At 32.4% G+C, this 18518-nt stretch overlaps 3 protein-coding genes across 51 annotated transcripts in view; 2 read left to right on the top strand and 1 right to left on the bottom strand.

Moving 5' to 3' along the window:
- The window catches only part of LOC149877356 (uncharacterized), a 243389-nt gene that overhangs the window by 158128 nt on the left and 66743 nt on the right, over positions 1 to 18518 (top strand). The window lies entirely within an intron of this gene.
- The window catches only part of LOC149877360 (uncharacterized), a 253109-nt gene that overhangs the window by 201597 nt on the left and 32994 nt on the right, over positions 1 to 18518 (top strand). The window lies entirely within an intron of this gene.
- LOC149877362 (uncharacterized) overlaps positions 10512 to 18518 on the bottom strand; it is a 20028-nt gene continuing 12021 nt past the window's right edge. For 26 of the 43 annotated variants that reach the window (XM_090073866.1, XM_090073863.1, XM_090073861.1 and 23 more), the window contains 4 exons: positions 18441 to 18494; positions 15672 to 15728; positions 13875 to 14147; positions 10512 to 10657 (listed from right to left, as the gene is read on the bottom strand). In XM_090073866.1, the coding sequence (XP_089929992.1) occupies positions 10653 to 10657; positions 13875 to 14147; positions 15672 to 15728; positions 18441 to 18494 (389 nt within the window). In that variant the 3' untranslated portion in view covers positions 10512 to 10652. Of the gene's footprint in view, positions 10658 to 13874; positions 14148 to 14774; positions 14998 to 15126; positions 15729 to 18440; positions 18495 to 18518 lie in introns of those variants that run through there. The other 17 variants (XM_090073889.1, XM_090073892.1, XM_090073894.1 and 14 more) reach the window with 3 other exon arrangements.

Genomic DNA, 18518 nt, shown 5'->3' with positions numbered 1-18518 from the left:
TGGTCCTTATGATATTGTTGTTTTTGAAAATGGTTCTTCTATGTATCACTATGAATTTACGGATAACGATCGACGAAATTTAGTAATTAGTCATATCTTAAGAGGAAAGTCGGAAAACGAGATCATTGCAGAAGAGACGGAAAACGATATCATTGCAGAAGAGTGGGAAAAAAACTATTCGTCTTCTTGGAGAGTGGGAAGATTTTGTGCTCCTGCTGCTTAAACATTTTTAAGATCCTTCAGATCCGTGGAAATCACAAGTGATTTTTTAATTCTTTTTTCTAAGAATTAAAAAAAAAAAAGTTCTTGGCGTAATAAAAATGGAAAACAAAATGCGGAAGAATGGAAAACCTCAAAAAATTGATTTTGAGTTAAATAATTTTCTTGGCAATAAAAAAATGGAAAACAAAACTTTAAAAGAATTGCGAGAAATCGCCAAAGCTCAAAAATTGAAAAATTATTCAAAAATGCAAAAGACTGATCTTGTGAAAAAATTAAACACCTCATCATCTCAAAGGAGCATACTTTCATGGGTTATTAAAAGACCTGTTATCGCTCCTCGTCCTGATCTTAGTTCGATCGCCCCACGTCAAAAGCCTATCATCGCTCCGAAACCATCAACAATTCCACCAAGTCCTATCATGTTGAAGCCAGCTCAAAAACCAGCTCTTCCTCCAAAGCCGTCATCACAATATATCTTTGACTCCCCTGTTCCAGATTCATCTCCTGTGTTGACCCCAGGAGTTTTTTCAAGGTTTACAACGGCTGTAACAAATACAGTCGTCAACAGCTTCAACAGATTTCTTGAGATTGTCGATCCTTACGTTCCAGAGGCTGTGAAGAGAACAGTGAGCAATGTATACAACGAAGTGAAAAAGAAAGTTGAATCCCTCAAATCAACGGTCCTAAAATCAATTGTGCGCAATGCAGTTTACAAACCCCTCATTCATTTTCAATTGACTGATCATGCGCTGAAGCGTGTTGCCAAACAATTTTCGCATCAAGTCGAAGGAAACCAAAAGGATGCTTCTGCCTTTTTAAATTTGGCGAAAGACGGAGCGATCAAGATTCTTCAAGAGAATAAAAACAAAAAAGCGATCCTTGTTTTGACAATCGATATGGAGACCGTCAGCATCACAACAGGAGAGGAGGTGCATCGAATCGTGCCTTTTGTGTCAAAAGCTGGGATTATTTTGGAGTCGACGAACTTGAGCGAATTTTATGAAGAAGCAAAAGATAAGATCCTGGAAAACATGGAAAAATACAACAAAATGGGCTCGAATTGCACAGTGTCCGCCATCTTGAAAATGGACATCAATTTAATTGACTACAAGCCCATCGGTGGTCGTTCGTATATCCCTCTCAACGATTTTCTGTCAAGCAAAAAAGCAATCATCAACATGGTGAACGAAGACAATGAATGCTTCAAGTGGTGTGTCACCAGGGCGTTAAACATGAAAGAAAAACATGGAGAAAGGATTGACAAAGACTTGATCGAAAATTCAAAAAAAATAAATTGGGAAGGGATTGATTTTCCTGTTAAACTCGATCAAATCAAAAAATTTGAAAAAAACAATCCAGACATCAGCGTCAACGTTTTCGGATACAAAAATGAATTAGTTCACCCTTTGAGAATATCCAAATGCTTGAACAGAAAGCATGAAATAGATTTGCTTCTTATTTCAGATGAAAAAACAAATCATTATTGCCTGATCAAAAATCTGAGTCGACTCATTTCATCCCAATCATCAAAAGAAAAAGTAAAAAAATATTTTTGCAGAAACTGCTTGCAGGGGATGAACAGCGAGGAGGCTCTTTCAAAGCATTCGACTTATTGCAGAGAGCATGACTCTGTTCGAATGGATCTTCCTCCAAAAAATTCTTTCATGAAATTTGAACACCTTGGAAATAAGATGAGGGTTCCATTCATCGTTTACGCGGATTTTGAAAGCTTTGTCAAACCGATTGATAACAACAAGCAATATGACAATAAAAAATCGTACACTAAAAAGTTTCAAAGGCACGTTCCGAGCTCCTTTTCCTATTACATCAAATGTTTTGACGAAACCGTTTATAACGGCGATCCATCCATTTCCGAATCGTCAAACGAGAACCAAGACGTGGCTCAATTTTTTGTCGAAAGTTTGGAAAAAGAAATAAAAGAAATTTTTGGAAAAATCGAGAAAAAAAATATGGTTCTCACAAAAGAGGATGAAAATAATTTCAAATCCGCGACGGTTTGTCACATTTGCGAAGAAAAAATTCTCGATTCAGAAAAAAAGGTGCGTGATCATTGTCATTTTACTGGAAAGTATCGTGGTGCTGCTCATGATGCTTGCAATAAAAAATACAAAGTCCCAAAATTTGTTCCTGTCGTTTTTCACAATCTGTCTGGTTACGACAGCCATTTGTTCATCAAAAAATTGGGAGGAGAAATAACCTGCATCCCATGCAACGAGGAAAAATACATCAGCTTCTCGAAAAAAATCAAAGTGGGAGAGTACACTGGGAAAGACGGAAAAACAAAAGACAAAAAAATTGAATTGAGGTTCATCGACAGTTTTAGATTCCTTTCCTTCAGTTTGGATACTTTGTCGAAAAATTTGAAGCCGGAAGAGTTTAAAAACCTCTTAAAACATTTTAAAGGAGAAAAATTCGATTTGCTTCGAAGAAAAGGCGTTTACCCTTACGGTTGGGTGAATGGATTCGATAAATTTCAAGAAACGCAATTACCTCCAAAAGAAGCGTTTTTCTCAGAACTTAATCACGAGGAAATAAGCGATGAAGATTACGCGCATGCGCAAAAGGTTTGGAACGTATTTGGATGTAAAACGTTCAGAGATTATCACGATTTGTACAACGTGTCAGACGTTTTGATTCTGGCTGACGTCTTTGAAAATTTCAGGGACGTTTGCATGAAACATTACAAGCTCGACCCAGCCTGGTATTACACGTCTCCAGGGTTGGCTTGGGACGCTTGTTTGAAACTGACAAAAATAAGATTGGAATTGTTGAGCGACCCCGACATGCTTCGAATGATCCAAAAAGGAACACGTGGAGGGATCAGCATGATCTCTAACAGGTATGGAAAATCAAACAACAAATACATGGGAGACTCGTACGATCCAAATCAACCATCAAAATTCATTCAATACTTGGACGCCAACAATTTGTATGGATGGGCTATGTGCAAGCCTCTTCCCACTAACGGATTCGAATGGATGACAGAAGACGAACTTTCCGATTGGAGATCGGTTCCAAGCTTTTTGGAGGTTGATTTGGATTATCCGGAAAACCTTCACGATGAACACAACGATTATCCGTTGGCACCAGAGAGAATGAAAATCGGAAAAGTGGATAAGCTCGTTCCAAATTTAAACGACAAAAAAAATTATGTCCTTCACTGTGAAAACCTGAAATTATATGAACGATTGGGAATTAAAATCTCAAAGGTGCACAGAGGAATAAAATTTGAGCAACGTGATTGGATGAAACCGTACATTGACCTCAACACAGAATTGAGAACAAAAGCTACCAGCGAATTTGAAAAGGAATTTTTCAAGCTGATGAACAATTCAGTGTTTGGAAAAACAATGGAGAACATTGAAAAAAGAGTGGACGTGAGACTGGCGACAACAAAGGAAAAGGCAATAAAATTGGCGGCTAAACCCAACTACGACCGTCACACGATTTTCGATGAAAACTTGATTGCTGTTCACATGAAAAGGATAAAAATTTTTTACAACAAACCAATTTATTTGGGCATGTCCATTTTGGATTTGAGCAAAACCTTGATGTTCGAGTTCCATTATGATTACATTCGAAAAAAATATCCTGGTAACGCAAAGCTGTTGATGACAGACACGGACTCGCTGGTTTATGAAATCAAAACGGAAGATTTTTACAAGGACATTGCCGACGATGTGGAAAGCAAATTCGACACGAGCGATTTTCCAAAAGACCATCCTACCATTCAAAGCGTCGGGTTCAAAGTGGGTTTAAACAAAAAGGTTATTGGGATGTTCAAAGACGAAACCGGAGGAAAACAGATTGAAGAGTTTGTTGGTCTCAGGTCGAAATTGTACTCTTACAAAATACATCAAAAAGAGCACAAAAAATGCAAAGGAGTTAAAAAATATGTTGTCCAAAAATACATCACACACGACGATTACAAAAAATGCCTCGAAACCAAAAAAGAAAAGTTTAACAAAATGAATGTCCTCCGATCCCATTTACATGACGTTTACACGGAGGAAATCAACAAAACCTCTCTCAGCTCCAACGATGACAAAAGAATCATTTCGGATGATGGGATACACACGTTGGCTTATGGTCATTACAAATTAAAAGAGGAACAAAAGGTAAGTGACAAAAATGGGGAAGCAAATTAAAAAAGAAAAAATAAATAAAAATGATCAATGTTGAAGGAATTATTTTGCCGAACGAGGCTTTGACCAATTTTCAATTGATAGAAGCTGCAAAAAAATTAAAAATAAAAAATTTTCGCGGGGTATTTGTCAGAGACATATTACCAAAAAAACCAAGAAAAAAAGAATGCGGGATTATCAATACGGGGGATTCGAGCACCGGAGGGTTTCATTGGGTGTGTTGGTTCAAAGATGGGGACTCAAAGTTCAGCTTTGACTCTTATGCTCAACCCCCTCTCGTTGAATTGGTTCAATATCTGAAAAGTCCTGTCTTTTACAACAGCGAAAGGGTTCAATTTGGAAACACGTCTTAATGTGGTCACTTGTGTCTTTACGTCTTGAAAAAATGTGACGAGGGAAACAGCTTTCAAGACGTTGTCAACACCCTTTGGTAATCACTTCCGAATTAAAAAAAATTTTTGTCCTTTTAAAAAATGATTGACAAATTCAACAGAAACGAGTTCAGCGTTTATCTCGACAACCTTGCATATGACTCAACAAGCAACGTTTATGTCAAAACGGATGGATCCAGCACCATCACTGCAGACATGGATTTCAACTCTCACAAAATTATCAACCTGGCAGAACCATCCAACTCGCACGACGCCGCCACAAAAAATTACGTGGACACGCATTCGACAGGAGGAGGAGGAGGAACGGTAATTGGAGCTGCAGACTTGGATTTGAATTTTCACAAAGCGATCAACTTGAACGAACCGACCAATCTTCACGACGCCGCCACCAAAAATTACGTGGACGTCAGCTCGAGCATGCGCGTCAAAACAGATGGAACGAGCACCATCACTGCAGACATGGATTTAAACAACAACAAATTAATCAATGTGAAAGATCCTACCACTTCTCACGATGCATCAACAAAAGCGTATGTAGACACCAAAGTGGCTTATTCCAATATTTTGTACACAGACGTCAACATGACGCAACACAAATTGACCAATTTAGCCGAGCCCACTTTATCCTCAGATTCAGCAACCAAAAATTACGTGGACACGCATGCGTCAGGTGGAACATCAGTGGGAACAGCTGACTTGGATTTGAATTCTCATAAATTGATCAATGTGCTCAACCCTTCAAACGCACAAGACGCTGCGACGAAAAGTTATGTGGACGCTTTGTCACAAAATTCCAACTTTTTAGGATTTTTTCCCAATTCAGGATTTTCGTCCTTGGGGTTAAAGTCTCAAACGGTTGCAGGATCAACCACAGCACCGGTTTTCAGCTACATTGATGGTCCTGGTGTTCTGAGAAGATTATGGCTGGCTTTTAGTGGAACCGGAACAAACGTCCCTGGAAATGTTTTTATTCGGATATTGGCAGACGGAGAAATTAGAGTTGGTAATTATTCAACAACCACTGACGCTGTTGGTGTGGACGCCGCTGCTCTTGCCTGTGGCTTGCTCTTTTCCCCTCTCGGTGGACCTTTTTACGCCAATTCTTTGCAAGGATGCAACATGTTTAGTACCACTTCCTTGGGAGGATATTTTACAGTTGACTTGCCGTTTACATCAAGCTTAACCATCCAATTGATCAATAATAATGCTGCAGCCATCACGTATTGGATTCAACCGTTCATTTCCACATTCACCTCCATTCCTCCCCTCCTTTCCTCCGTTAAATTGTACGGAAGGACGTTCAGATATTTTCAAACGACTTACGGGAACGAATATGTTTTGCTGAACACCAATGGAAATGGAAATGGAGTTTTTCTGAAATACATCAGGATGCACGTCATCGGCGCTTCTGGAAACTGGTGGGAGTCCAGAGTCAGAATGTACGACGGAAATTTACCTCCAGGCAACGGCACTGTCCTAAGCCCATGGACTCCTTACAGTGCAAACAATTACAACACTTTTCCTGGTTATGACTCCGACAGCAAATGCTTCTTTTCCTCGTCTGGACTCGAAGATTTTTATTTGTCCTCGTGGAACGGATCAAACATATCCTCGTTCAACAACAAATCAACGGGTTTGTTGTACCAATCCAATGCTTCCATCGGATCCACCACCACCATTTCCTTTTACAGAAATTTTGGAGAAGCAGACTCCATGCCCAGCGTCGCAGCCGGAAGAAGGCTTGTCGTCACTCTCAACTCAGGTGACGCACAAGTCGGTCAATCCGGAAGCTTTTACCTTCTTCTCGGACAAGCCTATTATTACGCATAAAAAGGATCTAAAAAATTCAGAGAATTTTCCATGGATCTAAACTCTTAGGCTTGTAGCTATTTACGCTGGTATGAAACATCTTTGCTTTTCATTACGATTTATCACGTCATGAAAAAAATCATTTTGTCCCAGAAACCAAAAAAAATTTAGGATTTTATACGGAAAAAATCGTTTTGTCCCAGAATCCTGACAGAAAAATAGCTAGGCATACCCTAAAAAATGGTTTTGTCCCAGAATCCGTGTTTTCTAGTAGTGGAGTGTTTGTGTACAGTCAGTTTTTAGAATTGGGTCGCCATCAGACGAAAGTTTTTCTGCAATTCAATTCTTAACAAAATTTGAAATTTTGTTAGGCATCAGACCAAATTTGACAAAGTTATGGTAGAAAGTTCAGTGGCATGTTTTTTTATGACTCATAGTGTAGATGGGAGAAAACAGTTTTCAGCTTAGGGGGGTGAACTTTTTTAAGATTTAACACTTTGAAATGGTATTTCCAGTTTTAAAATGTAATTTCTCCACTCATAGTGGCATGGGAAACCAAAAATTGCCAAAAAAAATTTTTAGTCTTACATTTAATATATATATATATACATTTATATTAGGGTTTGGAATACCGGACCAAAAATCAAATACCGGTATTTCGGTATTGAAAATTTATAATCCCGGGATTCCGGTATTAAACCGGTATTATTAGATTTCCTTTAATAATACAAATGAATGAATAATGTAATTAAAAAATGGTTTGGCAATTAAAAAAAGCTATACTAACTTATTTAAAGAATAAAAAAAAGAAAAACAAAGTTCAGTAAAATGTAAGGTTCTACTTTTTCTGCAGTTGGTTGTTGATATAAGATCTCAGAAAACATAGGTTGTTAAGCGAATTATCTCCCATCTTTGACCGAAATCTGGTGCAGATTAAGCCAGCTACCGAAAAAGCTCTCTCTGATTCTACACCGGTTGGTTGAATACTTAGCAAATAATTATATATTAAAGTTAAGTATTTTTCCCTTTTGCCATTTGTCTCAAAAATTTCTTTTTTTTATTGAGCGTGTGAGATCTTTTTTATTTCGGTCGATTCCACTCTCAGGTAATCTGGTGCAAATTTTTATTGATATTGCTATCTCCAACTTTTCTTTTAAAGTGAGAGAAATTTCATTTCTTTGATCAACTTCATCATCATCGACATTGAATATTATATTTGTGTCTACTATATTGTTGGCTGAAGTAGATGTTGTTGCTAAAGGTGCAGCTTCATAGTGCAAGTTGGCCACACCCAGACGTTGTATCTGTGAAACGATAACTTTTGTGATTGCAGCTTTGGTAATGATCGGAAATAATTCATAATCTCTATCGATTTCATCATCGCTCGGATTTTCATTGGTGTCTGCATCTTATAAATATTACAAAACACTTGAAATTTCTGTTCGTCTTTCAAGAATACGTACTTTTAAAGCTGCTTTCAATTTATAACTTAATGAACATGGATGGCCAGTTATTGATTTCATCATAAATTGAATAGCAGCATCTGCAGATAATAAAGTTGCATCTTGTCAGCAGATTGCTTCAACTGTAAGCTTATTAGGAAGTAAAACTGAAAGGATATTTGACAACATTTCAAACTCTGTATCTGAAAAAAAAAAAAGGTGATTTTAAATCTATTAGACTCTTTTTGATGCCATTTTTTAATTTGACAAAACGTTATATCATAGACACCAAACTATTCCATCGTGTTTTTGAGTCTAAAACCAGAGACAATTCTTTCCCGAACTCTTTTTTAACATTTTTGTGGGACTTTGTCATTTTTTGTAGGCGAAGAACGGAATATTTTGACCACTTTTCGAACTTTTTGAATTAATGGTAACGTTTGCTGATGTACCAGAAAAGAAGAATTATCATCATCGTTTTCAGTGGAGATTATGAGTAAACCTTTTTCATTTTCATAATCTTCATCAATTAATTCGTCATCATCTGTGGAATTCTGCTCTTTTTCAAATCTGAGAGTAGGAGCTGATGTAATGTTGGCATCTTCTTCATTACACAGACTATCCTCATTATTAGGTTTTTTATAGAGTACGCCGATAACACCCAACTGAATTCCATGCGCTAAACATAGCTGCTGATGTGCTTCAATTAACCTGCCTACCTTTGTCATAACTGCAGCGCCATCAGTGGTAATACCTACAATATTCTTGATCGAAAGCTTAAAATCACTTAACCTATCGTTCACAAGCTCAACACATTTTTCTGCGGGAATTGTTCCAAAAGCACCAATTCAGATTCCAAAATTCTTTGTCAGAGTGGACATTAATATTTATGTGACGTCTATTTCTTATCGATGTCCATTCATCGAAAGTTAGAGAAAATCTGTTTCCATTAGCAATTCTGCTCGATAATTCTTTAATTACTTCGTCTCGTATATTTTTACTGTAATTCAATACCATTTTGTGCATTGTTTTGTGATCCTTTGGTATGTTAGAAAATCCTCTGGCTGTTAAGCCTTTTCTGATATTATATGATGTGGAAATAATGTTGAATGATAAACCATCACACGCAGTCATCCTAGCTAAAATCGCTGGCAACGAATCATCCATTTTATCACTTTTAAAAAAGTTGTTTATAGTAACTGAAGGTTTTGATGTCTGTAAAAACTCTGAAGAATCTAAAACAGTGGGGCTACCTACATCTCTTTTGAACAAATTGACTTTATGAATTGTTTTTAAATGGGTATGAAGACCGCTTGTAGAACCTCCATGTGTTTTTATTATTTTCTTACACAATTTACATTTAGCACACTGTCTTGCTTTTTCTCTTACAAAATGAAACCATGATGAATTTTTTTAAATTTGCTTTGGAATGCTCCTCAAAATCTTGAATAATCATATCGGTATAAAATACAAATTTTATACCGATATGAATATTCACAAATGAAATAAAACACAAATGTATAATTTATAATGTATAATTTAACTTACCGTTTGGAATTTTGTATAATATTTTTATTTAACTAAAAATAACCAATATCATATATGATATTGGTATATAATATATACCAATATACTATATACTATATATACTATATATATACCCACATTTAATTTTGTACAATGAATTTTGTTTCCATTTATAAGATCAATTAAAATTTTAAACTTTTTGAGCTTTCGAATGGTGAAATTATTTCGAATACCGAAATAGCGGTATTCCACTTTTTTAATACCGGTATTTCGGCAACTATAAATTGTTCCAAATACCGGGATCCCGGTATCCGGGATCCCGGTATTCCCAACCCTAAATAGTTATTTAGATTTTAGACCCTACTTTAGAAAATAATGATGATGAAACTGAGGATAGCGTTAATGAAGTTATTGACATGAGGCACCGACATAACCATTATATGTTTTATTAGGTGTTTTTGAAACTCTGCAAAACTCTTCACTCCATACCCCAAAATAAGGAAAAGAAATACAAGACAGAAAATATTGCAGGCTAAGAAACTTGAGAATCTAATAACATTGAACATGTTGTTGGCTTTTATAAAACAAGAAAGTCCACCTGACTTCTACAAAAAGAAAAGTGTTTTTACAAAACCCTTGCTCGATATTTTGAGCTTTTATCCCGTTGCCTTAAGAGTTCGAGAATCGAAAGACAACTGTTTCTAAATTTCAGGGCATTATTGATATACTATCAGCATAACTCAACTCACATGTAAAATTTTAAAATCTTTTATTTAAAAATGGACGAAAATATAAACCTGCCTACTTATTTCAATATCTTCCGCGTTGATAAGAAAAAGCACGATTAAAAAAAAAGATTTGCGCAATAATTTAATCTTTTTGGGGGCAAATTATGACAAATTTCAGAAAAATAATCCGCATTATTTTACGTAAAAAGTTTTTGAAAACAAACCTTTCTAAAGGGTTATATTCTATATATATTTCAATAAGCACATAGCTGAAAATGTAGCATTCATGAGTTCTTGAGAAGACAATATTCGATTACAACACGTTATTGGCACAATTCTTATAACTTCGTTTCAATAAATCCTTTTTCAGCCTAGTTGTTACAAAGAAAAAAGAAAATCATTTTTCAACCTAAGAGTTAAAACAAAAAAGCAAAAGAACGTCAACCAGCAAACGTTTAATATCAATCTTGTATTTAAAATATTTTAAACTTTTTTTGCCATTTACTATAAGATTGATAAAATATCTAATTTCTGAAAAACTTTACATTGAAATAAATAAACATATAAGTTCTTGATGTCAAACTTTATTTATTTTCATAAACAAGAGTAGAGGAGAGCTAATTAGAAGGGCATGAAAGAAAGGAAGGTTAGAAGAGTCAATTGAACAGCTCGTATAAATTTATGGTATTGGTAAACAAACATTAAATAAGTTATAAATTTATTCATCGCTTATAAACTTTTTCAAAAAATCTTTATAATTTTATTGTACATAAAAGGAATGTTAGCTGTTTTAAGTATTAAAGAAAAATAATAGAAATACACTATCAAAAACACTAATTAAACTATACTCATATTAAACAATCAAGACAATCAAAACAATAAGCACATTCCACAAAAAAACTAAACAACAACATTTATAACACATCGTATAAAGCAAATGTGTCTAAATAATTAGTGTTGCTTCGATTGACTTAAATTTAAATAAACTCAAACATGAATTCAATAACATGTAAATATATAAAAAGCATTTAAAACTTAATCTAACTATCAAAATCATTTCATATTAAAGATAGAATCCCATATATATTAAGGAAGTAAAAAGTTTGGGATACCAATTAGTGCAAACGAAAACAACCCAAACTAGCATTTGGTTCAACTAACTGATTTTCAGTCTGTCATTTGATAAGAACTGTCAATAAAATATCATAACATGCAACATTCCCACTTCTTTATTTAATTTTTAACTTGCCTTAAATTTATTCGCTAAAGTTCGAACAGAAATCTCCGGTTTGCTGTCTAAGACATCTTTCACCTTTTTACCATACATACATACATACATACATACATACATACATACATACATACATACATACATACATACATACATACATACATACATACATACATACATACATACATACATACATACATACATACATACATACATACATACATACATACATACATACATACATACATACATACATACATACATACATACATACATACATACATACATACATACATACATACATACATACATACATACATACATACATACATACATACATACATACATACATACATACATACATACATACATACATACATACATACATACATACATACATACATACATACATACATACATACATACATACATACATACATACATACATACATACATACATACATACATACATACATACATACATACATACATACATACATACATACATACATACATACATACATACATACATACATACATACATACATACATACATACATACATACATACATACATACATACATACATACATACATACATACATACATACATACATACATACATACATACATACATACATACATACATACATACATACATACATACATACATACATACATACATTACGGATGTTAATGTTAAATACAGACCGGCTAGTTTAAACTTATTTCTTGTTCACACATCACATTCCCATATATTGCAGGAAAATGATTAGATAAGCAGGGTTTTGAATTTATTGATATTTATGAGGAATTAAAATGTTCAAATGAAAAACTTTTCTATTAGAGCAATATCAGCTTACTTAACAGATGACCTTTCGTTCGCAAGGTAATGTATAATATTTAATCTGACATAATTTATTGAAACTAGAAAAGCAAAACAAAAAATAAGTCAAATAAAATTGATTTTCATAAAATAAAAATTCTGGGCTGTTTTGAGAAGACTTTCAAGCATATAGTTACTTAATTCTGTCGAACTAATTATCAGAGCATAGTTTGTAACAATGCCTTTAAAACTTTTAAAACTATTTTATTTATCTTAGATCTAATCAAAGGTACATATCAAGGAGAGGAGAGGTATTTACACAAACATTTAAATGTTTTTGGAAAATTATTGATACAAAGTATTTTTATTATAATTTCTCTTATAAATAGAAATATAATTCCACTTTTAGTTTTCTGCAACACAAAAAATCTGCAAAAGAGTCATTTTATTAAGTTATTAAATCCTTTAATCAAATCTTTTAAAACCGCCTCCCCTTTCCTTAAAAAACATCAATCATTCCCCTGAAACTAATAAAATATTTAGGAAAGACAAGCAGAAAATGAAACATTTCATTAAAGTTAAAGTCTGTCTCAAAATGTGTAGCTCCCATGATCTAATCTTAGGGATCGAAATGAATAAGTTGAAAAAAATCCAATATCTGTAATAAAAATAAAGCATTTTCAAATGGTTGATATGCCAATGTATCTTTATGTAAAGAAAAAAAGATTAACTAATTTGAATTGAATTGATATTAAAATTGGTAAAAAACTTCGTTTTTCTTATTTTGAATAAGATGGGAGGATGAAGCTAAGTTTCTCTACCACTCAAACCTGTTTTCAATAACATGTAAATATATAAAAAAGCATTTAAACCTAATTTAACTATCAAGATCATTTCATGTCATGGATAGTATTCCATATTTATTAAGGGTGCAAAAGGTTTAGGATGCTAATTAGTGCAATTAAAAACAACCCAAACTAACATTTGGATCTACAAAATGATTTTCAGTCTGTCATTTGATAAGAAATGCCAAAAGAATTTCACTAAATGCAACATTCCCACTTCTTTAGTTAATTTTAGAAATTTTACAGTTTTACAATATATATACAACAATATATATACTACTATAACCCTTATTACTAGAATTAGGATACTTGTTATTTTTAGTTGCATATATTTTTTCTATTGAGGTGTTTTAAAACAAACTGAAACAAGGGATTTGTATGAGTCATGATAACATTAATGAATTTTCATTTAACTTTTATGCCATTTAATTGAATTAAATACCTGCAAACTGTTATTTAAGTAACAAAAGATAAAGTAAAAGATAAGAAAAATCATGGTAGGGAAGCAGAAACATATTTTATCGCTACTGTTTGTTATTGCCTTTCTATATACTTTCATTTCTGCATTTATACCTGCACAAACTTCTTAAAGTATTTAAACGGATGAACACTATAAATAACATTTACTGACACAACTTTTAGAATAAATGCACTTTTCAATTTTAAAAGCAGATTTCAAAGAAATACCTTGAAGGTATTTTTCAATTTCCTCTACAATATCTTTTCGTTTATTGGCATTGAGAATATCTTTTAACTGTTCCCATGATGGAATTCCAATATTTTGCTCCCATTTAGTTAATACTCCCATAGCCTTGTCATAAAGACGTTTATTATCGTGGTCAATGTGGTCAAGAACGTCGTTAGACAAGTCAAGCCAAGCTCCAAACCTGCGCCAATCTATTCCAATTTTATGACAGATCTTATAGCGTATCTGTGTTGTTAATTGAGTGTTCTTCTTTTCTATAATGTTTGAGATATAAATTGATTTTAAAATAAAGATAAGGGAAAATAAAATTGTAGTTTTATATCATTATGTGCTTATAGTCATTATATTTAACAAAAGTTTGTATAAACAAACTGAAAACAATTATAACCATTTTTAGAGAATCGCCCAGAACATGGAGTCAACTACAGCAACAGTGATGAAAGCAACATCAAGATAAGCTGCTCTTAAGTTAAAAAATTTCTTTAAGCTCCTGGCCTAAAAGTCTTTTAGCAAGTACAAGGGGAAAAAAGGTTAACACTTCGACTGGTCATGAGAAGGTTAATAGGGATGCTGTGATTGTATTACGCAACAAAACCTTAGTACAACGCTGCTCAAAAGTTTAGCGCGCAGAGGAATTAAATTTACTTTTTTTCTTTGTAATTTTAAAAATAAAAAAATTAAAATTTTTAGTTATTTCAAATTCAAAATTTACTTTTTTAAATATTTAGAATATATAAAAAGTATAAAAGGAAAAGCAATCAAAAAAAATATATTAAATATTTTGAAAGAAAATAATCGTATAAGATCGGAAAAAAAAAGCTGCTTATTATTTTAAGATGCTTGGATTTTAAAGGGATTTTAGACTAAAGTTTAACAAGGAATTTAAAATTCTTCTTAATTCATATTTACTCATTTTTAATTTGCTTTACAAAATCTACTTCGTATTAAATGGTTTGTTGATTTAAATAATGAGCTTCTGGCAGCAACATAGCACCACAGTTTACGGCCTAATATTCTTCTATAAAATGATTGTCTTGAAGTTTGATTTTTAAGTGTCAGAAATACTTCTTGTGCAATCAGTATTTAGGATTTATTCTGGCGATTCTAAAAAAAAAAAAGTTAGAAAATCTAGCTTTTTCCGCAATAAATCATGAAAGCTTTCCTTATAAGCATTAAGGGGAGTGAGCGTGCTAAATGAGCAGCTTTTTTCTTACTTTTTAATTCTAAATTTAATTTCTTTAAAAAGCATTACATAAAACATTTGTAATGCATGAGGTTTTTGTCAGCAAAGGTGGATTTGGCAATGAGGACTTCTGTTTTTATTTGCATTAGGAGAATTGTTTTTGGAAACCCCGAAGCTAAGAAGGAATGTTTTGAATTTCTGAATACTTTTGCTTTCATCTTCATCATTTTTACTTTGTTAAAGTTTGTAGTTGGAAAAATAATGTGTGATACAGTTGGATGTTTGTGTTGCAAAAAGATGTAAGTTGTTGAATGTTTTAGCGCGTATATTATATTTGCATTTAATTATTTGAAATCTATCAACGTATTGACGTATATATGCTAATGTAATTTTTTATTCCATATAAATGCATAAATATGTGTAATGTGTGTATGCATTTATTTAGGTTCAATGCCCATCTTCAAAAATATTTAATAGCCGTTTTTAATTACTTTTCTTTTTTCTTTTTTTCTTTTGATATACTCTAACTGTTCAAAAATTAAATTTTGTAATTCAAGCAACTGATGTAGAGATTTTTAAAACTAAAATACATTACCAAATTCAGTCATTTGGTTTATTACTTTTTCCGCATTAGCACTGCTTTCTTTTCTCACTAAATATTTAAAAATTCTCTTCATAATTAACGTCGCTATCAACTTCTTTATCAAAATCATCATTATCATCATCATCATCATCATCATAATTATAGTCATCATAATAATCAATTTTATTATAAAATTATCATCATCATCATTATTATAGTTATCATCATCATCATTATAACAATCATCATCAACATCGTTATCATCATCATCATCATCACCATCATCATCATCATCATCATCATCATCATCATCATCATCATCATCATCATCATCATCATCATCGTTGCTTTCATCTTCATCATTTTTACTTTGTTAAAGTTTGTAGTTGGAAAAATAATGTGTGATACAGTTGGATGTTTGTGTTGCAAAAAGATGTAAGTTGTTGAATATTTTAGCGCGTATATTATATTTGCATTTAATTATTTGAAATCTATCAACGCATTGACGTATATATGCTAATGTAATTTTTTATTCCATATAAATGCATAAATATATGTAATGTGTGTATACATTTATTTAGGTTCTGTGCCCATCTTCAAAAATATTTAATAGCTGTTTTTAATTACTTTTCTTTTTTCTTTTTTTCTTTTAATATACTCTAATTGTTCAAAAATTAAATTTTGTAATTGAAGCAACTGAATTTTTTATCTTTTCCACTATTTTATAAGTACTTAAGAATGAAAGAATAACTTAATTCCGCTGCGTGCAAAAATTTTGCGCAGCATTGCATGATTCAATATTCAATTTATGTATTATGACATCAACAATTTGACAATGACGCTGGAACATGCATTTTGCACAATCTACAGAAACTAACTATTGGTTTCAGATATCGTCGTCGCTTCGACAAACTTAATATAACAGATGTTCAAGCGGGCCTAACGTTAATTTTTTTTTCCAATTTTCAAAAGCATGTTACTGTTTACGCAAAAACGTTTTGAAAACAGTCGCAAAGATGTTAATGCACCATTTGCGGTAATTAATTGCAGAGCTTGTGAGATTGATATTATTTAATTTTCTGTTTTAAAAATATTTAGTTTTGCAAAAAATTAAGCCAGTTTTAAGCATTTATGCTTTCAATTTTTTGAAATGTATTTAAGCCGAAAGCATTTAGGTCATTATGGATATTTAAACATCTAGATTATTTAAAATACTCATTGTAAGCCATACATATCCAGTTTCTTCATCAGAAAAAAGTATTGAAATTGATTTGAAATGATGCCTGCAGTCACGATGATGTGATGTGGAGTCTACTGTTGATTTCATTCAATACTCATGTTTCGCATAAAGCAATTTTTTACTTTTATACTTTAATTAAATAAAAGATAAAAAGGATGAATATTGGAAATGATTGCAAAGTTACTTCACCATTCTTTTGTTTATAAATTTCAATGCTTACTGAAAAATAATCATACAAATAAACACAAATGTTGTCACTTAGTTGTTTAAAAGTGAAGTATTATCATATAAATCGTGATGATGTTAAACTGAAGAAGGAGAGTATGAAAGAGGTGTGTAGAAAGAAGACGGAGAACGTTTTTGGATTGGCTTTTGGATAGCTGATGTAAACAAAACAGATATAGCTGCTTTAACAAGTGCAACTGATTTAGGGCTGTGTGCCAGTGTACTTTTAGAAATCATATAGGGAGCAATGCACATTACTCCAACATTTGTAAGAAAATTAGAGTTTTAAATAGTATGATAAAACTAGCCGCAATACAACTTTAATTGATTTAATACCACAACCATTTAACAGTGGAACAGGAATCTACGCAACATCTAAGTCCAAACCTATATAATAAACTAATAAATCTTCTCTTTAAATTATGAATAAATTTATGATGCTTACTAACAATGATTAATTCAAATTACACAGAAATTTGAAGTCTTAATAAACAAGTAGTTCGAGAGCCTCTTTAACCTCGAGTGAAGAATAGAGATTTTAAGAATTAAAAGACTTATTTAATCTGTTTTCATTAAATTAGTTTGCATTTCAGATATTTCATTTAGTTTTTCACTACGGACGAGTTTTAAACAAGATGAAGTTTTTGCAAAAACAAGCTTTTATTTAATCAGCGTAACAAATTGTCATATTCACTTGCATGGCGTTAACAACCTTTACAGAAATAAATATAATACAAGTGGACTTGATGAAAAAAAACAGAATAGATGAAAACCGAGAAACATTTTAAATAATATACTGAAAATGATTGGTGGAGTTAATAAAAAGTTCATTTGTTTTACTTTTAGGTACTTTAATAATTTCTTATTGAGAGTGACACTTAAATTAATGCTGGGTGGCGCATAAGTCGCTTTACTATTTTAAAATGTAAGTTACTGATAAGTCTTAAGCTGGGCAAGGTCTCTCAGGAAGCATTCCTGAACAAACAAAATAAAATATGCAACGTAAGTTTGAGGACAAACAAACCACAATGAGTCAAAGTTGTTCACAATATCACATAATTATATGGAGGTTTAAAAAGACGCTTGAAAACACAATGTCCTCTAAGTGTTTCCTAATAAAAAATTTGCGTTACAACAGCAGCATAATCAGAATAAACAATACCATAAAAATTGTAATCATCATTATCATCATCATTATTAAAATCAATAACCTCATCATAATCAATGTCACCATAATAATCATTATCATTATCAACATCATCATCATCATAATAATAATAATCATCATCATCATCATTATGAATAAAAGTATATACCATCTCCATTATTTCCTCTTCCTTGATTATTAATTACTGCACTATTATTTCCAACTAAATGTTTAAAGACAAAGTTAT

The sequence above is a fragment of the Hydra viridissima genome, unplaced genomic scaffold, assembly GCF_058129835.1.
Source record: "Hydra viridissima isolate aposymbiotic clone 2 unplaced genomic scaffold, HvirCarnegie_v1 scaffold_16, whole genome shotgun sequence".
NCBI lineage: Eukaryota > Metazoa > Cnidaria > Hydrozoa > Anthoathecata > Hydridae > Hydra > Hydra viridissima.
The sequence above is the reverse complement of the archived record's forward strand: the minus strand, read 5'-3'. Positions and strand labels throughout refer to the sequence as shown.